The sequence below is a fragment of the Arachis stenosperma genome, chromosome 9 (genome assembly GCF_014773155.1).
Source record: "Arachis stenosperma cultivar V10309 chromosome 9, arast.V10309.gnm1.PFL2, whole genome shotgun sequence".
Taxonomy (NCBI): domain Eukaryota; kingdom Viridiplantae; phylum Streptophyta; class Magnoliopsida; order Fabales; family Fabaceae; genus Arachis; species Arachis stenosperma.
This window is the reverse complement of record NC_080385.1, coordinates 5,656,382-5,680,113: the sequence shown is the minus strand read 5'-3', so window position 1 is coordinate 5,680,113 and position 23,732 is coordinate 5,656,382. Positions and strand designations below refer to the sequence as shown.

Here is a 23,732-nt window from a genome sequence, read left to right as displayed (position 1 = left end):
ATTTCTGGACTTTCGTCTTTTCCCTTCGCCGCATTGCTTGCTAATTTTTGGACCAAATTGTCTAATTGTTCTAGCATACTTGCAGTTTCTGGAGATTTTTCCCTTTCTGTCTCCTGCGTTGACGCCCCCTCCTGGCTTGAATCAATTAATCCAAGGCTGAATGATGGCATCCCTGGATCTGTTTTAGGAACATAGGTTGTTGTCCGTGCCATCATCAACAGGGCAGCAGCGTCTTCTGCGGCTGGATGACTGCATCATGATGTATAAGAATAAGAGTAAGAAGAAGAATATACGGATGATAAGCAAAGATTGATTTTAGTCTGATGAACTTACATTTTAGTTGGAGCTGGGGGAAGCGTGGGTGTGGTTTCTTGAAGTTGTTTGGGGGGTTCAGGAGTGCTGCACAGTTACACAAAATTAATCATGGCGTAAAAAAAATTGATCAGGAACAATATACACCCAAACTGTTAGCAAATATACACCCAAACCCTAAACAAATATACACCCAATACTATTTCTTACGTTTCTGTAGTCCCTTCAATCCGTAGCATAGGGGTTGGTTCGAAATCTGTCTCAGTGGTTGTTTGGGATGCCGGCACAAAAACCTGGATCGGGACTCTAAACAAGAAGAAAAATGAAAGGTTAACAACGTATTTGAAAATAATAAAGTTATAAGGTTGAAATATTCTTGGGAAAACTCACACTGCAAGCGCTTCCAACGGTGTTTGTTCCCTCACAACCATTATATTCGAATCAGTCGGACTCAACCTAAAATACACCCAAAGAAGGTCAAAAAATACACCCGAACAATTCAAAAAGAAGACAGGCTTTGTTTTTTGAGAACTTACATACTTGCAGTTTTTGCTTTTTTTTTACTGCCTTTTTTTTCTTGAATAAAATAATAAAGGGCTTTTTTTTCTAAAAAAAATATATACATAATTAGAAGTAGAAGGTAATAGAAGAACAAAAGTAACGGTTATTTGAAAGAGAAATTACATGCTCTGTGACGGCTGGTTTACACTACTCTGTTCTGTGCGTCCTTGAGAGGAAGGATCATCACTTCCCAAGTTCACAGCCGGTAGTCTAAACAGATTTCATGTTATTCAGACAAAATAAGATACAGGTATAAAATACACCCAAATGAATGCACAAGATACAACCAACCGAATGGACAATATATACCCAACAAAACAAACGAAATATCCCAACTTAGTAAACAACATACACCCAACTTGATCCACAAAATACACCCAAATGGTTCCACAAAATACATCCAAATCATGATAACAAGATTTTATTAAATAATAAAGCTTCTTACGTTTCAAAGGACACATAGCGACCTTCTGTCGATCGCAGGTCAGCTTGGTTCTCCCTGCGAAACAAGATACAATTATTAGCAAACAAAAGATACCAAAATCTCAAATACACAGCCCAGCAAGACATACCCCTCTGCAGCAGATTTATCAACCTTTTCCCTTAGCCATTCATCGAGTTCGTCACTTGATATTTCATATCTCTCACTACATTCATAAAATAAGATGTTAACAAAAATAATTACGATGATAGACCGTAATATAGCTTACGAGGTACTATACCCGTCAAAGTCTTGATCTTCTTCAGGAGGTGAATCCTCCACAACAACTTTTTTCTTTTTTTGTTGTGTTTTGGGTGGAAAAAAAAGAGTACCAATCAGAAATAAAAAATTAATTTTATCACAGAATATTATCTAAAGAATTGCTTACTTTTTTGGTGTTGTTTTTGTTTTTTTCTTTTTCTTCTCCTTCTCCGCAGGTGATGATTCTTCGCTCCTATAAGTTAATAATAGACACTTCAGTTAATACACGAAATCTTTATAATGAAGCCAAAAGGAAGGAGTAATAATTTCAGGACATTACTCATCACTTGGTTCAGATTCAGATTCTGAATCAGAATCTGACTCCTCTTGCCTCTGCTTTCTTTTTCTGGAGTCCATTCTGGAAGGCAAACAATCATCATTTAGAACATACTAAAAATACACCCAAATGAATTCAGGAGATACACCCAATTGAATATACAATATACACCCAATGCAGCAAAGGAAACACACCCTGCTTAATAAACTACATACACCCAACGTGATCAAACAAAATACACTCAACTCGAAAAAGAAATTACACCCAAGTATGGTACTTACTTTTTCCCCTTTTTGCTGGGGTGTTTTCTTTCTGAATCCTCTGAGTCTTCTTGAGCCTCAGACTCAGAGGTAGAAGTGTCACTGTCAGTAGTTTCTGTCTCCGAAGACGATGTTGGACTCGTCTTCCTTTTTTTTGTTTTTTTTATTTCTTGTTTTTTTTTTCTTTTTTTTCTTTTTTCTTTCATTTTTTCTCTTGTCTCTGCCATCTTCACAATCCCCTGAAACATGAGATATTTTAGTTAGCAGCATTCAGGTAAATAAAATACACCAACTTATTATGTTTACTTACCAAAATTTCCTCTCTTTCTGCAGTCATTCTTTCCACCAACTGCTCCTTAGTCCAGTTGGCAATCCAGGGCTTTGGTGGTCTTTCAGCCCTGTTCTTGCCTTTGTTTTTTGAAAGATGAAAGTAGATTATCATCAGGGCGAAGAGGCAGCCATTAATTGCCTTCTTCTTCTTCTCCTGGTAGTCTGTGATGCCCTTTACCATGAAGGTCAAAACATGCCCCCCCAGTTTCTCTCCGATATGCCGTCCATCTTAAAAATTGGGGCCAGGTGCACGAGCGATATTTTGTTTATCGTCGTTGGCAAAAGGAACGCCATCTGTATGTAGAGGATGAATATCCTCTTGAACATCAGGCGTTCCTCTTCGTTGCCAACGCCGATTTCCATCATTTCATCGGTAAGACTTTTGAGGGTCTTACCCTGGAATCTTCTATAAATTATTTTGTCATCATCAGAAAGTTTCTTATACTCAACTTTCTCAGGAAATAGATCTCCTACAAAAAGGAAGACAACAAAGTATTCAAGTCGGTTCAAATACACCCAAGCATCAACTTAAATTCACCCAAGCAACAACTTAATATACACCTATAATTTTAAGCTAGTTACCTGTTGCATTGATGCCAAGCGCATGACCTATTTTTTGGGGTTATTTGGAAAGAACCATATCCTGTCTTTAGTATGTTCTCCCCAAGTTTGAAGTTGTTTGCCAGCTCCCTTAAGAGTTGGTGATCCACCCTTAGTGGTGGGATGTGATCAACCCACCAAATCCGAGATCCCTCACAAGCGCCTTCTTCTCCTCAGTCATGTTTCTGAACTTATCACTCAGGAGATGTGTGGCACACTTAAGGTCTTTTGTTTGGTTTCTTGCTGCCATTTTCTCTGAAACGAAAAATACACCCAAAGATATCAGTAAGATACACCCATTAATAACAATAAGATACACCCATTGATAACAGTAAGATACACCCATTAAGATACACCCATATATATGAGTCAAATACACCCAAAGATATCAGCAAGATACACCCATTGATAACAGTGAGATACACCCATAGATATTATTCAGATGCATGCATATAGATATTAGTCAGATATCACTCAACCATGCTTCAATATCAAGCCACATTACAAGGTTAAGCAGTATACACCCCCAATCTACGGAATAAACCCCCAAAAATCAACAACAATAGCAGGAGAAGTTAGAACAACAACGTAGAACGACGTAAAACTTAGAAGAACGACGTAGAACTTAGAACAGTGTAACAAAGAAGCAAGAATAATAGTAAACCCTAGAAGAACGACGTAGAAGAAAAGTAAAATATACAGGAATTTTAATGAACTTACGTTGAGTATTGTTGCTTTGTTTTCTCTTCAGATTCTTCACGGAGAGTTTGATGGTATTTTGATGGAGGTTTCGAACAACGATTTGTATATTTTGAACTTTGATTTTCCCTCGAAAATGGGAGGGTTTCCTTGTTTTCAAAGCGCTTTGAGAAGTGGAAGAAGTGGAAGAGTCTGCCATACGTAACCGTTTGAGTGTTGAGCGCGTGATTTTGACGTGCCATGTTATCTCTCTTCATGCGCGTGAGTTCTATTTAGGCTGGGCCAACTTGTAAGCTTGTAAACTTGTATGTGTAGCAGGCCCGAGTAACGGATCCTCTTTTATTATTACTGAGGATACTAATTAATTTTAGAAGAGATAAATCCTAAAACACAAAATCAACAGCTAAACTTAAACTTTTTTTTTACTAAAGAATGAGCACATCTACTGTGTTTTTTATAAATTTGTACAAAAAGAACTCCAATCCTTCCTTTTTCACTCATTCATTTTTCTAATTATATTTGCACCTATTATTCTATTTTGCTAACAAGAGCATTAATACACCATTTTTTGGTAATTTATACATTTTTTATTAGGTCCAATGTTTGTTATTGTTTTGGTCAATAGCCCAATCTTTCTTAAATCGGGCTTCGCCATCTCATTCAGACCCAATTGTTGTTTCTACATATTTTCAACTAGTCTACGTCTAGGGTTTCGCCACTTCCTCCATAAACAAGAACAAAGAGAGAGAAGCGGAAAAGCGGAGAAGAAAGATGGTGAAGTTCTTGAAACCAAACAAAGCGGTTATCGTGCTGCAAGGCCGATATGCGGGTCGGAAAGCCGTCATAATACGCGCCTTCGACGATGGCACCCGCGACCGCCCCTACGGCCACTGCCTCGTCGCCGGGATCAAGAAGTACCCTTCCAAGGTTGTGAAGAGGGACTCCGCCAAGAAGACGGCGAAGAAGTCGCGCGTCAAGGCGTTCGTTAAGATGGTTAACTACCAACACGTGATGCCCACGCGCTACACGCTTGACGTGGATTTGAAGGACGCCGTCACAGTCGAGTCTCTTCAGGCGAAGGACAAGAAGGTTGCGGCGCTTAAAGAGACCAAGAAGAGGCTCGAGGAGAGGTTCAAGACTGGCAAAAATCGTTGGTTCTTCACCAAGCTCAGATTCTAAGCATTTCAAAAAACGGTGTCGTTTTCCATTTTACTTATCTCTGAGAATTTCTTACTATTAGTTTTGGGAATTTTTGTGCTGTGAGCTTATTCAGGATCTGTTTGGATTTTAATAGTTTCATTTTTTATATTATGTTTTCCAAAGGATGTGTTTCATCAAATTCTACATTTTGGGTCATATGCTAGTAGATAACTGTGCCTATTGTCTGTTGAATCTAATTTGTCTTAAGTATCTAATTTAGTTTAATCTGATAAAAATAGCATAGTAATAAATTGAGTAAACGTGTCACTGATTTTGTTAATATTAATGTTTGATTTTCTGGGTTTTTGGCTTCGGTTTCATATGGCACTGGGTTTGTTATGATATGATGAAGTCACGAGTTTTACAAATTTTGTACACAAAAGATTGTTAAGCCTAGTTGGTCTGAATACCATTAAGAAAATGGAGAAATGATATTTGAATCCGTAGGAGTAAACAAACACCCTAAATATAGATAGAAAAAGAATTGTAAAGAAAGAAAGAAAATAGATCGTGGCTCCATGTTTTTGAACACATTGAAGATTCATTCATTTGGGGTCACATGCTATAGTGCTATACCATGCTATTCAATCATGTTTCTCTTTCAGTTCTCATTTTAACCATCCAGTTCTTCATATGGGAAACCATGCCATCTAAATTCACATGGCCCCAGGCCTTGTAGCTTGGACTTTTGTTTTCTTTTTCACTTGATCTTTTATATCTTAGCTTGTTATGTTAACAATTATTACAATTTACATACTTTAGCTTTACGGGTCTATTATCACTTGATTGCAATAGGAAAAAGATAGGATGCAAATGAATTTAATTTCGTTTATTATGATGTTGATTTGATGTTTGCTATTTGGAATAAAACACTAAATTACAGAATTGAATTTAATTTATATAAAAAGAATTTAATTATATGAATCGGAATGCCTATAATTGGAATTGGCTTCTCCTTTTTCTCTTCCCCACCCGGCAACCCCACCCAGTTGCAAGACTTGAATTCTTGTATAATTTCAAAACAGAATTTTAATTGGCTATTGTAAGAAAGATTCAAATTTATGTCATTATTTAGCGTAAAATCCAAAGAATTCAATTCTATAATGTTCCGAACGCTCAATTCGAAATACAGCCTCCTGGTTAAAATTATTCATTTCTCAATTCTAGAATCATCCAAAGAGGGCAAATTATTTTTAGCTTCAAACATTCAATATTTCAATGTATTTACTATTTACAACGTTTGTTTTTTTAATATTTTTTAATAAGAATATAAAATAATATTAAGCAATTGGCAATCTGATTGGTTTGGGTTGCCATAAGGAAAAGTATGAAACCAAGAGGTGATCAATCAAAAAGTAAACAATTTAACTAATTTATAATTATATTTAATTAATTTTATTTATTTTTAACTTATAATATTTGATATTAATTGCTTCTCACCCCAAATTAAAATTTTGAATGATACGTTGGAGAATTAGGAGCGAAGATCACGAAACACTAAACATTTACATTTGCAATACAAAAATTTAAAAGATATATAAAAAAACATATATTTAGTATGAAAAAGAAACATTCTGATACTTATCAGAAGAAACATCTTAATGCCTAAGATAAACACCATCCACAGATTTTGGATGTTACCTTCTTTGGTTCCTAGCATTGTTGGTTGCCATAATGGCATAGCATAAATGCCTAAGATAAACACCATCCACAGATTTTGGATGTTACCTTCTTTGGTTCCTAGCATTGTTGGTTGCCATAATGGCATAGCATTTTTGACTTGCAAATCATACCTTGGAGATCTACTAAACTAGAACACATTAGAGTGTACACAAATGACATACAACTAAGTGAATTCAAATTTATTTTAAATTTGCAAAAGATAGAAAATTGAGTGGTATTATTTTGAATTATAATAATGATAATATGTTTAATAATACTATTATCTATTTACCTTTAACTTTTATTATATACTTAATATTTAATAATACTATTATCTTGGAAATGGAGAATGAGCGAGATAAAAAGTTATTTTTTGCAAGTTCATATTGGCTAGAGACCGTTAAAAAGGACCACAGAATTTAAAAAATTTTAAGAAAAAAGATTCAAACTTAACCACTAAAATAAAAGTATAGGCACATCATAGAAACGAGGAATGCCCATCAGCTAATAATAGCAAGATTACAACTCTAAGGTAAAAGTGATAAATTCTTCATCGTAATTACGAGATAAGGGCAATGCATTTAACATGGCCTTGAGATCTTCAACATTTTCATAAATCCTTTCTAGATGTGTGATCTTGACAACTTTCAAGCCATGCCACCAACACTCAGGACCCCTTGAATAGCAATAGCACTCGCCCTTCTTGCTTCCCATCAGCATCTCATAGAAATACTGTTGTTTTTATGAAATAACTGACAAAGTTAGAGGCTCCGTAACCTTTTATTTATTTATAACTGAAAGTTGTAAATGAGAAAATAAAACAGAAAATTGGGAGACAATAACATACCACCATGAATGCCCTCAAATTAAAACTGTAATGCAAGCTGAATGAAATAGTTTCCGGGAAGCAACTTGAAAGCAACCAATTCATAACCGGAAAAAAGCAAGTTTGCCTATCCGAGACAGCAGATAATTGCATGTGTTTAATACTTGGTGGAGATGATGAACCTTGCAATATATCTACGCTTTCTATAATCTGCATAATTCGGGGTACAAAAAGACAAATAAATAAATATATATGGCAAAAATGCAAGCAGAAGGAACCAATTAAGTAGAAAGTCTATACTTACAGGATATGGTTGGATGATAAAAACGGACAGAGACGTCAAAACCTCTTGGGGCTCAATGTTTTGGATAAATTGCCTCAATCTATCAACATCCTGATGATTCAAGTGGATATGAGCACTGACATCCAGTTGATTAGAAATTCCACGAAAAGATATAACAGGTTCGTCTTTTCCACTATACTCACATGATAATAAATTTGGAGCATCAATATTGATCTCTTTCAAGTTAGAGCAATTTGTTAACTCCAAGAACTTGAGTTGAGAACCTGAAATATTAATCCTCTCACACAAAGAACAATGTTTCAATATCAAATTCTCAAGGAATGGAATCTTGGGCAATTGTTCAAGTAACCACATCTCTACTCTCACACAAAATAAGCTCAACCATCTCAACTTTTTGTAACTATCTAAATTCAGCTTGAAAGATGCATCCACAATACCAGCAAGATAGCATAAATTCTCAAGATTCGGAGCATCAATATATACGTCTTCTATTCCTTGAACTTCAACTCGCTTCAGCTTTTGTAGACCATGCAAGCTTAACGATTTCACATAATTGGCCCTAGAACCGGGTGGATCTGCTACACTTAAAGGTTTATATAGAAGACAATGAGTAAGACTTAAATGTTCAACTAGAGGACAATGTGAAATGAAATGCTCCATAACCCTTTCATCTCCAATAAGTATACTATGAAAAAGCAATTTTCTCACTGAGAAAAACTTGAGTGAATGGTTTAAGAATGCTGGGTCAAGTCTGATTCCCCCAGTCAACACCAACTTAGTGAGTGACTTGGCTTCAGTGAGACAAAGTGGAAGGTTATATAATTTGTCCAGGCTAAGAGCGAGGTTAAGCTCTAGTACTTCGATACCACTTTCACTTGCCATCTGTATCCATTCATCAACATGGTGGAACCGTGACACAAGCATCTTATTAGATATATATTGCGTATTGAGCTTAAGTTTTTTGACTGCTAATCCTTGGTTACGGAGCCGCCTCAATCTTTTACTCACATACTCAATGAATGTATCTAATTTGCTAAGCAAACGAGCACCTTCTGGATATAATGGTGATTCATGCAAATTAATAAAATCCTTGTCGCAAGCAGACAATATGGGAAATGAAAACCATGTTTCTCTCCACGACTTTGACAAAACACTAGTCCTTGCAGCATCTTTGTCTGGCAACCTTCCGAGGATGTCATGAAGTATAAATTTTGGCATAACAGATATTCGGTCCATTTCTTTCTCTTCAAACTATCGTGTTCCTAAGAGCAAGTATAACATCATAAAAATGAATAATCTGAGAAGGGACGCATTTAAAGTCAGATATCGCATCAAGTAATCAAGTCTTTCTTATAAACCAATTCTAACAAAGTTAAACAATAAGATTTGGAGCAATGCTATTCATAATTAGTTTTTATTGATGTTCGACTAACTTAGTTGGACTTAATTAACAAAATATTTAGATATGTAGCATTATTTTTTTTCGGAAAAAAAAAAAGTAAACATTAACATCAAGGACTAAATGATAAATTCCTCAAACGAAAGAAAGAAAGAAAGCGATGTTTGAAGACGTGCTAGCAGAAGCTATATTAAGTTATTAAGATTATAGGTTTGAGGAAGAAGCATTTACCGAAGAAACGTTTCCCCTTCTTTGAATCTATCACTGCTAATGCTCTGAGTTAGGGTTTCTTTTAATTGGAGATCATCCCACCCCAAATCCTCTGTTGACTTGTTGAGCAGCCCTAAGCCCCAATCCCTTGCAGATTTTGAAGACAAAACCCTCACTCCTCAGCAAACGCGCAGCAGCTTCATCATCTGTGGAGGAACTAGCTCATCTTTCTTCTACATCAACCTTGGTAGAAAATTAAATTTTGATGTAAATTTTTATAGTCATTATTAAAAAATTAAATTTTTGTTAAGTAAATTTATTTACGGTGAATGACAACATTTTTTAAAATTAAAAATTAAAAATTAAATTTTGTTTTGAATTTTTTATATTTTTAAGTATTTATTCAAACATTACAATAAAAATGAGATCAAATAAATAAATTGTTTATTACATATAATTTTTTTTATTATTTATAAAATATATAATATTTATTAATTCTTCTATTGTATTTTTAAATTATTCAAAAATAATTTTATCATTAACATTTTTTAAAAACCTTCTATCAGCAATAGTGATAGTAAACCCCTTATCTCTTATTAGGTTGTAATTTTTCAACAACTGGAAGTTCCCTATTTTACCCGAATTAAATCGTGAAATTGCATTTAAAGTGGTTTTTTAAATTACAGTTTAACTAGGTATTTTTTAAAAGTGGTACAATATTCAATTTTTTATTATAATAATTTTAAAAAAATAAAACAAACACATTTAAAAATTTTAAATATATTCAAAATACAAATTAAATAAAACTAAAATTTTAATTTTAATTTTAATTTTAAATTTCTGTTTCAAATTTAATATATTTAATTATTAATATATTACAATTTAAATACACATCCAAAAATAAAATTAGTTAGAATTTAAATTTTAGTAATTCTGCTTGTAAAATTCTAAAAAAATTTGGTTGAGTTCATTCGTGAAAATATGTTATCTTTCTTTTTTCACTTAATAAAAAGTTCTATTTTTTAAAATTTATGTATAATATTGAAAGTGTCTGTATTTTTTAAGAGTTGCAATGTTAATCTAATTACAACTCTATTACAAAAACTAAATAAGATCAACCTTGTTCCAATTAAATAAGAATAGAATTTTTATATTTATTTTTAAATATAATTAAAAATGTTGAACATGATATTTTTTAACAAATTATATAAACACATGTGTAAAAAATAATGATAGTTTTCACCAATGTAGAATGAGAGAGTACTTTAGTTGGAAGGTGGTGATACGTCTTCACCAATGAAGACGAGAGGAAGAATTCAACAGGAAAGAATCTTTTTGGTTTTGGATTCACTAATGCAGGGTGAATGTCCCATAGAATAAGGAATAAAAAACTTTATTTGTTATTGAAGTTACGTAAAAAAAGCAAAGTTACAGTAACTAACTATGATATAAAGTGAGTGAATTTTAAAATTTAAATTAAATTCATTTATAGATATAGTCACCAAAAATTCATTTATAGATATGTATCTATAAAATAAGGACATGTTTCAATAAAAAAATAATTAAATATTATTTAAATCTGATTAAAAATTAATTAAAGATTGATTAGTGTTGTACAACTATCATTTTTCTTTAAATTAATAGTCATCAAAATTTGTCATCTAAGTTACATTCCTCAAACATATTTACGACGTTTGTTTCTTTAATATTTTTTAATCATTTCTAATAAGAATATAAAATAATATTAAGCAATTGGCAATCTGATTGGTTTGGGTTCCCTGAATGGCATAACAATTTTGACTTGCAAATCATACCTTGGAGGGCTACTAAACTAGAACACATTATATCATACACAAATGGCATACAATAAAGTGAATTCAGATTTATTTTAAATTTGCCCAGAGATATAAAATTGAGTGGCATTGTTTTAAAATCATCCGTTATAATGAATTCAATAGGAGTTACATATTTTCCTAAGTTTTCATCCACTTATTGTATTCATTGTTTAAGAATTTTTCTTCCTGTTATTCAATAGGAGTTACATATCTTTTACAATCCTTGCTTTAGAATTCATGATTTTATTATCATGTGTTAATGTTGTTCATCATGAAGATGAAATCAATTATGATAACAAAAAGTATCTAATTTCTAAAGTAATCCATTCTTAAATCTTAACACTACATAAAACAAACAAACTAGAAGGGAAACTGTTTTTGTCAAAAAATTTGGGCATGTATAAATTTTTGGTGAGAACATTGTGGGCTTGCATCCTGAATACACTGAGCCCAGTCTTTCGACACAGGCCCAATCATACTAGATTTTATATTCATCTAGATCTAGGGTTTAACACGCCTCGCTCCTCTTCCTCCATAACCAAGAACACGCAGCGGAAGCAGAAGAAGGAAGATGGTGAAGTTCTTGAAACCAAACAAAGCGGTTATCGTGCTGCAAGGCCGTTACGCGGGTCGCAAAGCCGTCATCATACGCGCCTTCGACGATGGCACCCGCGACCGCCCCTACGGCCACTGCCTCGTCGCCGGGATCAAGAAGTACCCTTCGAAGGTTGTGAAGAGGGACTCCGCCAAGAAGACGGCGAAGAAGTCGCGCGTCAAGGCGTTCGTTAAGATGGTTAACTACCAGCACGTGATGCCCACGCGCTACACGCTTGACGTGGATTTGAAGGACGCCGTTACGGTCGAGTCGCTTCAGTCGAAGGACAAGAAGGTTGCGGCGCTTAAAGAGACCAAGAAGAGGCTCGAGGAGAGGTTCAAGACCGGCAAGAATCGTTGGTTCTTCACCAAGCTCAGATTCTAAGCATTTCAAAAAATGGTGCCCTTTTTTTTTTCATTTTACATTTCTAAAGATGTTTAATTATTAGTTTTGGTGCTTATATGTGTTCTGAGTTTATTCAGGATCTGTTTGGATTGTTATAGTTTCATTTTCGGGATTATGTTTTCCAAACGCTGCGTTTTACCAAATGCTACATTTTGGATTATATGCTAGTAGATAAATGTTGTTGTTGAATCTAATTTAATTTAATCCGATAAAAATAACTTATAGCTAGAGTAAATGTGGCAGCAATTTTGTTAAGATTAATATTGATTTTCTGAGTTTTTGCCTTTGGTTTCATATGGTACTGGGTTTAACCTTTTTATAATACAGTGTTGTAGCATGCCTTTAAGAATTTTCAGATCACATGTTCAGCAAAGAGCTATGATTTTGTGAATGATGACTTTTAAGAGTTAAGACCGTGGTAGATGAATTGCCAAATTTTGGTGTTGTTACTTAGAATGCTATTCAGTGTAGTAGTATATATTTCATCTTGTGGAAAGAATAACATGGCTGTTGAAATACCTTGTTATGGCCTTATGGGGCACTTTCGATGAGTGAATGTTTTCTATGTTGAAAATTTTGTTCAGTACGACAGTACCATCCATTATACCCTTCCTTTCAATGTTGCAAATTGTAAGACAGAATATACTTCAATTCTAAATATGACATCACAATGAAACTTAGAGCTGCAAGACCTCAAATGCCTTAAACCTTTCTGATGAAGTCATATCACCACTGGGTTTCTCGCCTGAGCCGTAAGATGAAATAAGTGTTTGGTATAGCATGAATACTGTTTGGGTGAGAACAATAATTTCAATGTTTGTCAATAGAGAAGCTTTAGTTAGCTTGCTTCCTTGAATGAGGAAACCGGTTATTAATTGGTAACAAAAATAATAAATCAATTTTAAACTAATTTTAAAATAAAAATTGATTTAAAAAAACAACAATTGTTTTTTCATTTAAAGATGGAATAAAAAACCAATTTTTCATTTAGAATTGATATTTTCATTTAAAAAGTCAACTTTATTTAAAATCAATTTTAATTTATAAATATATCTTTTATAAATATTTAATTTAAATTTTAAATATAAAATGTTTAATTTGTTGTGCATTTTTATCTTATTTATATACTATTATTATTTAGTAAGTATTTTGTAAATATAAAATGAAATTCATTTATTTATTTGTTTTATCAAACTAAAATTATTTTTATTTTTAATAATAAAATTTTAAAATTGTTTTTAAAAACTAAATAAACCAAACCAATCAAAAGCGCAGTAGTTTGGATATGACTTGATTGAATTTAAAAATCAAATCAAACTGATCCAATCCAAGGTGCAAAAAATTATATACCTCAAATCGATTTTTTTTTTTCAAAACCAATTTAAAACGCATCGTGAACACCTAGTTGGAGAATTAATCTAGGATTGAATTTCAAAATTAATCTCATATGCTATTTAATATAGTAATTAAATTTAAACAAAAAAAGATTTGATATGTAATAAACTAATAACATTGCATGATAACTTAGCTAACTAAATCGAAACCGTACTATAATTGGAAAGAATATATATAATTCAAATGTAATATAATATTATTATTTATTATTAAATTTAAATTTTACATATAAAATGTTTAATTTGTTACGCGTTTTTATCTTATTTATGTACTATTATTAGTTAGTAAGTATTTTGTAAAAATAAAACGAGATTTACTTATTTATTTGTTTTATCAAATTAAAATTATTTTTATTTTTGATAATAAAATTTTAATTTTTTTTAAAACTAAATAAACTAAACCAATCGAAAGCGCAATAGTTTGGATCAGACTTAATTAAATTTGAAATAAAATAAAACGGATCCAATCAAGGTGCAACAAATTATATACTTCAAATTGTATGGATTTTTTTTCTAAGACCAATTTAAATTACATCGTAAACATCCTAGTTGGAGAATCAATCTAGGATTGAATTTCAAATTAATCTCATATGCAATTTAATATAGTAATTAAATTAAAAAAAAAAAGATTTGATATGTAATAACATAGCATGATAACTTAGTTAACTAAATCGAAACTGTACTATAATTGGAAAGAATATATATAATTCAAATTAAAATTGAGGAGAACTAAAAAGGCAACAATATCATATCCTAGATAATCCTCTTTATATAAGAACATACAATTTGTCAAAAGTCAACACAAGAAAAAACATAGAATTTGTCAATACATAGTTTTGATTACCAAGAGCTGAAACATGGTGGCATCATCAGACAATACTAGTAGCCACGGTAGAGATTGTGGAAAGCTTCTTGCCCCATCATCAAAGTCATGTAAGCTACTAAAAAAATATCCGCAAAATAAGAGACGGTTACAGTGTAAGTTTTGCAACAAGAAATTCTCCAATAGCCAAGCTTTGGGAGGGCATCAGAATGCACACAAATTGGAGAGAGCCGCCGTGAAGAGAGACAACATTCTCGCCATGGCATCTGCTTATATCAACTACTTACCACCATCTCAGTCTAATATGCAAAATTATTATTCAAATTTTTCTGCTTTTAGTCATAGTAGTAGAACATTAGGGATGCAACAACCACCACAAGCAATGATTCATAATAGGTCTTCAATTGCACTTGGGCCTGGGTACCTTCATAATGTATTGTTGGAAAATCAAATCATGAATCCTCAACGTAGCAGGCATCATTCGCCGCCGGGACCGGCGTTGCCGCCGCAGGACAGAGAAGTATTGCCGCAAAAAGAATTATTGACAATGAATTTGTTACCACAACAGTCACGGTTGAGTTTAGGTGAAAACATGAATCCAAACCAAACAAATAAACAACAACAACAACCAGGTAATGTCGCAGCATTGCATGAATTACAATTATATAGCTTTTAATTCTATCATCATCGTCTTTAAGCATATGTTTTTTAATACATGATTCAAATGTTAGTGTTTTAAGTATTATTTAAAGGTTATTATTTGATATTTTTAGAATATTTAATTTAAGGGTAACATACATGTTTTTTTTTGAAGTTTATAACTTTATTTAAAATTTTTTTTATGTTTAATTTTATTCAATTTTGTTTCTAACGTTTTTGATTTATTCAATTGTATTATTAATGTTTTTCGATTTGTTTTAAAATTATTTGTAAATATTTTTGATTTTGTCTCCAATATTTTAGATGGAAATAACATCTAAAATAATTTTGATACAAATAGAAAATGTGAGGGACAAAATTAAGTAATATTAGAAGTTACGGAGTATTTTTTGAAAAAAAAATTATAAACTTTAAAGATAGAAAATATACTTTACTCTTAATTTAATTTAATGTATTTTGATTTTTTTATTTAATTATTAGATTAGATTTTATCTAATTAAGTTTAGAATTTTTATTATTTTAATTTAACAAAAGATTATAAATACCTCATAGATTATTGTAGTTTTCGTATAAAGAGAGATTAGAGAAGTACCAAAATATTTTTTATTTTCGTTGATGAAATCATGATGTATGGTACGGAGTGTTGGGCGGTTAAAGGGGAGCATGAACATAAGTTGAGTGTGGCAGAGATGAAGATGTTGAGATGGATGAGTGATCATACGCGATTGGATAAAATAAGGAATGAAGATATAAGGGAGAGAGTTGGAGTAGCACCCATTATAGAAAAGATGGTTGAATCGCGTCTCAGGTGGTTTGGACATGTGAGAAGAAGATCGATAGAACATCCAGTCAGGAGGGTGGATGAGATGGAAGATGGACAAAGGGCGAAAAGCAGAGGAAGACTTAAGAAGACCATCCATGAGGTGGTCAAACGAGATCTACATGTAAACGGTCTCTTTGTAGACATGATACATGAAAGAGCATAATGATGTCGTTTGATTCATGTAGCCGACCCCACTTAATATGATAAGGCTTTGTTGTTGTTGTTTGTTGATGAAATCATGACGTGAACAAGTTATGTTAGGTCGAGCGAGTCCCTTAGATAGAAAATCGAAAAATTTCTCTGATTCAAATTTTTAAATTATAGTGTGAATAAATTAGATTGAGTAGTCTTTTTTTTATAGCATTAAAAAATTGAATAAAAATAAAATAATTCTTTTTATATTCTATTTTAACTTTTTTTTTGTTTTTTATTTTATATTTTAATTTATTTTTTTTTATTTCAATTATTGTTGCCTCTTGTTTATCATTAGTCTTATTTTTTATATTTTTTTAACAGGTTTAGGGAATAACAAACCTCAAGGAGAGATCGATTTGACGCTCAAGCTCTAAAAGAATGTATACTCATCTTCTAATGTAGGGATAATATAAATAGATTAAAATATTATCCGATTTTATTAACATGTACTAGGATTAGTATAGTTTCTATGGACAAGTATTCGAGTTAATTAATAATATATTTATTTATTTTATTTATTATATTAATCATAATGATTGGTGATTTAGTGTGATAAAACCCATTTTTTAGATTATTAAAATTAATTTATGAATTATAATTTTTTTAAAATGATAGTACTCAGTCAATCAAAATAAGACATGATTTGATAAAAGATTTTTGGAAGGACAATTGTGCTTGCAAATATATCATTTATACTTGATATATAAATTAAAAATCATGTATTTTATGTTTGTAATTTTAAAAAGTTAGAAGCTTTTAAAAATCAACAAAGCTCTATATCTAATTAAAATATTTAAATAAATTTAACTTATAACAATTTTATAAATATATATATTTTTTATTTCTTCGCCTCTTCTTCTTCTTCTCTTCTTCTTTTTCTTGTTCTTTTTCTCTCTCAATATTGAATCTTTTTCTTTTTTTTTTTTTATTTTTTTATCGTCACTATCGATAATATTTTGCTAATATTTTTATTAGTTCTAATTTTCTCTCTGATGTCATCATTAAATAATTTTGGTTTATTTTTTAGTTTATTTCGGTTCATTTATATTAATTGAGATTCACTTAATGCTGTTGATAAGTACTGATTAAATTTTTTATTTTTTATATAGTTTCAGTTAATTTCTTAGTTTAATTGGGGTTATTTGGATCCAAAAATAAATTCGATGTGTTTTTGTTAATAATTGAGTCTTTTTAACTGTTTGGTCAAATCTGAACTAATTTTGATTCATTTGTGTGTTAATTGTGGTTCACTTGTTGATAAATATTTACCAAATTTTTTAGCAGAAAGAATAAAATTATTCATTTCATTTTATTCAATTACAATTACAGGATTTCACCCCATTCCATTCAATTATTTCAATTTTGAACAAGTAGTAAAAAAATGTAATCATCAACAAAAACACATCCAATTCATTATTGTATCCAAATAAAACCAATTAAATTAAAAAATGAACTGAAATTACTTCAGGAATAAAAAATTTATTCAGTACTTATCAGCAGCATCAGATAAACCTCAGTTAACATACAAATGAATCGAAATTAGTTCAATTTTACACAAGTAGTCAAAAAGACTCCATTATTAACAAAAATACATCTAATTTATTTTTAGATCCAAATGAACCTCAATTAAAAAACGAAAATAAAGAAAGAGAAATGCGAAAAAAATAAAAAATAACGCAAAAAAAAAAATCTAAAGAATTTGCATTAGTGAAGCGGACTGGTGTATCGAAAGTAGTTTTTGTTGAATTTGAACCATGCCGTCTGCTTATAGGAACTACTTACCACCCATCTCAGTCTAATATGCAAAATTATTATTCAGGTTTTTTTGCTTTTAGTCATAACTAGAATGGGACCCACGCGATGCGCGGGACAGTAAATTAATGATAGTATATAATAAATATTAAAAATTGTTATGTTTTGTAGAAATAAATTAAATATGTGTAAATTGAAGTTAAATTTAAAAGGTGTTTTATTTTAAATAATTTGTAGTACAAAAGATTTGAATATTGGAGTTATACAAAGTGATATTTTTATTTAGTGATTTGATTTTTGTATTTGTTTTAGTTGATGGACTTAGTCATCTTATGTGGCGCTCGTCCTCCTTTTTTTGTTGGTTGTTAGAGTTGCTGTTTTCTTCTTTTTGTCGTAGGTTCTTGTGAAGACATGTTCTTTATGAATTGTTGAGTTTGATGCACTTTCTATTGTGTTATTTTGTTCCATCTTTATATGTATGTTCTTTTTTGGAAGATGTGTCTTGAATTTGTATAGTTTTCTTTCTCCTTAATCTTTTGATGGGATGGTGCTTCAATGTCATTATTTTTCTAATATGTTATTAGATTTGAAGCAGTTGTGCCCAATAAGTTTTTTGCGTCATCATCAAATAGTACAAAAGTTGTTGTAACACTTTGATCTAAAACCTTTAATTGAATTCTGAATCTAAAATAAGTATTGGGTTAGCAACTAATAATTTGATAGATGAGATTATGAAAAGTATATAGAGTTATCTTATTGTTGGATATTGTGGTGTTTGATTACATGTGCCACAAATGTAGTTGTTTCTTTTTTTTATATGCTTTCTTCTAACACTTTTTACATTTAACATAGTTTCATCCTAATTTGTCATCAATTTCGTTTATAGTTGCTAAAACTGTGAAGATCTTTTCCTATTCCAATATTCAATTTATGTTATCATTAGGTATATGGTATTTGAGTAAGTATGAATGTATGATGCATGTTGTGATTTTTTTTGTCATACCTAATCATCACATTCTCTCATTGCATGGCCATTAGATCTTGGATAGTTATTCGATTTCTAATCGTTCTACTCTAAAAGAATGATGCTCTATTGAGTAAGTTTGAAATGTGCGGTTCGAAAATAAATTTTTTGTGCTAAATTTGATGTTATGTGAATGAATAGTGATAAGAGACTTATATATGTAGTTTAAATGACATAGAATTTAAATACTTATAACGTAAAATTTATTATGATTAATAATATTATTATGACATTTGTAATATGGATATTTATTACCTTTAGTGAGTTATTTATAAAAATTAATAAATTAATTGTTGTGGTTATAAATTTATTGTATTATTTATAACGGTAAGATATAATAAATATAGGAATATGAATTCAATGTATTTGTAGGTTACAAATTTATTGGATTCTATTTTTTAGTTTTTTATTTGTATATTTTATTTTTTTGCTGATTTAAAAATAATAGTTATGATTTAACAAGAATTAAGTGGTTAATTATAAAATTGCGCATCCAAACCAAATAAGTAAACAACAACAATCAGGTAATGTTGTAGCATTGCATGAATTACAATTATATAACTTTTAATTTTATCATCTCAATTCATCATGTTTTTTTTTGCCAGCTGGATTGGACAACCCTTAATCCTAGGTACACAATACACATTCACACATTTATCATATACTTACTAATTTTTTCTTCTCGGTTGCAGCTGATAAGACTCGAATCCGAGACCTTTGAGATGAGGAAGGGCGAAATGCCGTGTGAATTATGGCTCATTGGCGTCAATTCATCATGTTCAAGTACATGTTTCTTGACATGTGATTTAAATATTTGTAATAGGGAGAGTTCAAGTATTATTTTAAGATTATTAGTTGATATTTTTAAAATAGAGGAGTATTGAAAGTTAGTAGTTTTTATAATTTGTAGTCATTAATTAATTATTATTAATTTAAAATTATTCACTTTTTTTTATTGGCTAAATACTGACTAATTTTTAATAAAAGTGCTTATATCTAGACTTTCTTTTTATGATATTTAATTTTAGGGTAAAGTATATTTTTTTCGTTAAAACTTTATAATTTTTTTCAAAAGTATTCTTGATGTTTAATTTTATTCAATTTTGTCTCTAATGTTTTCGATTTATTCAATTGTATCGTTAACATTTTCAATTTTATCCCCAATATTTTAAATGGAGATAACATTTAGAATAATTTTGATACATACAGAAAATGTGAGGGACAAAACTAAGTAACATTAAAAGTCATGATTATTTTTTACCAAAAAAATTACAAACTTTTATTATTAATTTAATTTGATGTATTTTAATTTTTTTATTTAATTACTAGATTAGATTTTATGTCAGTAAATTTAAGATTTTTATTATTTTAATCTTATAAGAGATTATAAATATCTCCTGAATTATTGTAATTGTTGTATAGAAAAATTAGAAGAATACTAAAGTACTTCTTGGTTTCGTTGATAAAATTATGACGTAGACAATGAAATTAAATTGAATGAGTATCTTCTCGTGTTGTATGGAGAAATTGGATAGAAGGTTGAGGAGTCAAGTTGCTTAGAATTTTTAAAATATAGAGTCAATAAATTAAATTAAAAAGTCTTTAATTATATGATAATAAGAAATTAGATAAAAAATAGAATAATTTTTTTTATATTCAATTTTTACTTTTTTTATTTTTTATTTTTAATTCAAGTATATTATCTCTTGTTTATCATTAGTTTTCATTTTTGTTATATTTTTTTAACAGATTTAGGGCAAGGTTGCGAAAACCGAACCGGTCATTAAACCGGTCAAGTAACTGGTTTAATGGTTCAATGGTTCAACCGGGATCGAACCGTGGTTAGACCGGTTTAATTAAATATACAATAAAATTATTAAAAATTTAATATATAATTAAAATAATTAACATAAATAATAATTAGCATAAATAATTAAATATTAAAAAAATTTAATTTCTAATTAATTCTCAGATTCTAATAAAATGATCAATATAAATACCCAGAATAATCACTCCCAATCCAAATACATACAACTATACAAGCCAGAAAATCCAAAAGCATAAGAAAATTCAGCAACTCAACCATAAGAAATTGAAATTCAGATACACTCACAATTCAAGTTCAGCAAATCACACCCCCAATAACCCTAACTTAGAAAAAAAACACAAAAGAACAGCAACTCAATCATCAGAGAACAGCAACTCAATAATCACAGTAACTCATAATCAATAAAACAAAATGAACAAACATAAATGGAAGCAAACATAGATTTCAGTCGTGCATACTCATAATCATAAACATTATTCGGTTCTAGAATCATACAAAAACAAAAACTCAGAATAATAAAACCCAGAGATAGAGACAGAGAGGTTGGAACAAAACTCAACTGCTAGCAAAGGAGAAACGGTGAGACAGAAACAGAGACGAGGGAGGAATGGCGAGACAGAGACAGAGACCAAGACGATGGAGGAACGAAACTCATTTGCCGGGGAGGGTAGAACGGCGAGATAGAGACGAGGACATGATTCAAACTGACAGCTCCTCGATCTGCAAGTCTACAACCACGACGACGATGTAGAGAAGAGTAGAAGATGGCAACGAGCTTCGACATGCAAGTACAGAGGCGACGGCGTGGAGGAGAAGAAGATCGACGGCCAAGGACTTCGATCTGACCTTCTGTCCGTCACTGCTGGCGCGACGGCACCCTTTGGCTGACGAAAAGAGTTCGGCGGCGACGGAGGCGGTGGCTGCTGCTGCTGGTTGCTGAGAGATAGAGGGATAGTGGGTTAGGGTTCCGTTTAAGTGCGAGGGAAGGTAAGAATGGTGGTCAGCTTTCCGGACGATGGGTCGCCAGAGACTGCTGTTGTTGGCTGAGAGCGAGACGAGGAGGAGACGAGGAGGCAGGGGCTGCTGGCGCCTGGCTGAGAGAGAGAGGGGAAAGTAGCACCGTAGTGGGTTAGGGATTTGGGTGAGTGAGACTGATGAGAGGGAGGGAGAAGGGATGCCGTGGTGGTTGCTGGGAGCTGATGTTGGCGGCGGTGTTTCTCTCAAAGGTTAGGCTGAGGCAAATTAGGGATTTGGTTGAATGTGAGAGTGAGACAGAAGGGAGAGGGTCGGGTGTTTTGGGGGGGTGGGGTTTTAACGTTTTTTTTTTTTTTGTGAGAGAACCGGTTTTTGACCCGGCCGGTTCATCCGGTTCATCGGTTAACCACCGGTTCAACCGGTTTTTAAACCGGTTTTTTGCAAGACGGTTTTACATGTCAACCGGACCGGCTATAAGACCGGTTCCCGGTTAATCCGGTCGAACCGGCCGGTCCGGTCCGGTTTTCAGAACCATGATTTAGGGAATAACAAACCTCAAGGAGAGATTTTATTAATATAAATAGATTAATAAAAGAATGTGTTCATACCCTGGCCCAATGTTAAGGGCCCATGTCCAACCAAAAGGCCTGATCCAATAGATTAAGCCTTTCTAAGCACCGACCTTCACATAAGAAGTCGGTGTTCACCACGACTTGCTTTAAATAAGTCGGGCATGAGATTAGCTGGCAGATAAACACTCATTTAAATGAGTAACCGCCCCTAAAATCTCTCTAACCACTTCACAAAGCCATATCTTAACCTCCCTAAGATAATGGGACGGTTAACATCCTAAAGATACGGCACTACTCCAACGGTGGTTATTGGCTCACCACTATAAGTACACTGACACTCCTCAGGTATCTCTAAGCCCAATACTCTCTAGACCTGCTCACACCCTTGCTAACTTAGGCATCGGAGTGTCTTTGCAGGTACCACCCCCCATTCACTTGCGAGCACAAGTCGGACGGAACCTCCCGAGCTGCATACTCAGACGGAAACTTCCTCCTCCACACATCTGGGCCAGTTAACACCATCCGTCCCATCCATCTCCGGTTACCCACCGTAACATTGGCGCCGTTGCCGGGGACCCGAGAGATCATCCATTGATGGCGGATAGATCCCACGAAGAAGTCCATGCGGAAACAGATTCCGAAGAAGAGAATCTGGACGCAGGTAATAACAATGCGGACTTGACCCTCCATCAAGAAATTAACGATCAGCAAAGAGAGGGCACCTCCGGGGTAAAAAACCCGAAGGCAAACCCCTCAGACGAGCGAGAATCAGAAAAAGGCGGACCATCCCACATAACTGAGCTAATGGGGTTAGTCCACAGCCGTCTGGAGCAGTTAGAACAAGAGCGGAGAAACAAAGGGAAACAGAGAAGTACCTAAAAGAGGAGATGGAACGGCGGAAAGAGTTAGAAAGGAAACTCTCAAAGCTGGAATCCTCCCTCAAGAGTCACAACTCCCGCGACGATCAAGAAGAGTCACTCTTAGGTGAAGAAGATCCTTTTAGCGAGGACATAATGAGGGCAAAAGTTCCGAGAAACTTCAAAAGCCCTGATATGGACCTCTACGATGGAACTACGGATCCAAAGCATCACCTAAGCAACTTCAAAAGTCGGATGTACCTAGCTGATGCTTCCGACGCTACTCGATGCAAGGCTTTTCCGACCACCTTATCAAAAGCTGCGATGAAGTGGTTCGACAGCCTTCCCCCAAGATCGATCACAAGCTTTGAAGACCTCTCAAGGAAGTTTTTGATGAGGTTCTCAATTCAAAAAGACAAGGTGAAACATGCACCGAGCCTCCTGGGAGTAAAGCAGGAGGTCGGAGAATCTTTACGAGCCTATATGGAAAGATTCAACAAAGCATGTTTGGAGATCCAGGACCTGCCCACAGAGGCAGTCATAATGGGGCTAGTCAATGGACTCAGAGAAGGTCCCTTCTCACAGTCCATATCTAAAAGACACCCCGTTTCC

The 23,732-nt window shown here is 32.7% G+C and overlaps 4 protein-coding genes across 5 annotated transcripts; 3 read left to right on the top strand and 1 right to left on the bottom strand.

The window, feature by feature from the left end:
* Positions 1 to 4,461: 4,461 nt before the first annotated feature.
* On the top strand, positions 4,462 to 5,267 carry LOC130948599 (60S ribosomal protein L27-like). Its single transcript, XM_057877391.1, has one exon. The coding sequence runs from the start codon at positions 4,553 to 4,555 to the stop codon at positions 4,958 to 4,960; it is 408 nt and encodes a 135-aa protein (XP_057733374.1). The 5' UTR covers positions 4,462 to 4,552; the 3' UTR covers positions 4,961 to 5,267.
* A 1,795-nt stretch (positions 5,268 to 7,062) lies between these two features.
* On the bottom strand, positions 7,063 to 9,611 carry LOC130948597 (putative F-box protein At1g49610). Of its 2 annotated transcripts, none has more exons than XM_057877388.1 (4): positions 9,404 to 9,611; positions 7,774 to 9,035; positions 7,491 to 7,679; positions 7,063 to 7,375 (listed from the first exon to the last, which is right to left on the bottom strand). In XM_057877388.1, the coding sequence occupies exons 2-4, from the start codon at positions 9,007 to 9,009 to the stop codon at positions 7,163 to 7,165; spliced, it is 1,638 nt and encodes a 545-aa protein (XP_057733371.1). In that variant the 5' UTR covers positions 9,010 to 9,035; positions 9,404 to 9,611; the 3' UTR covers positions 7,063 to 7,162. The 2 variants fall into 2 exon arrangements, with proteins under 2 accessions (XP_057733371.1, XP_057733372.1); XM_057877389.1 differs by having other exon boundaries at positions 7,774 to 9,024.
* A 2,110-nt stretch (positions 9,612 to 11,721) lies between these two features.
* LOC130948596 (60S ribosomal protein L27-like) lies at positions 11,722 to 12,416 on the top strand. The gene has a single exon (XM_057877387.1). It carries the CDS (start codon positions 11,789 to 11,791, stop codon positions 12,194 to 12,196), a length of 408 nt encoding a protein of 135 aa, XP_057733370.1. The 5' UTR covers positions 11,722 to 11,788; the 3' UTR covers positions 12,197 to 12,416.
* Positions 12,417 to 14,468: 2,052 nt separating this feature from the next.
* On the top strand, positions 14,469 to 16,486 carry LOC130948920 (zinc finger protein 1-like). The gene is made up of 2 exons (XM_057877781.1): positions 14,469 to 15,066; positions 16,434 to 16,486. Exons 1-2 carry the CDS (start codon positions 14,469 to 14,471, stop codon positions 16,484 to 16,486), a joined length of 651 nt encoding a protein of 216 aa, XP_057733764.1.
* The last annotated feature ends 7,246 nt before the right edge of the window (positions 16,487 to 23,732 follow it).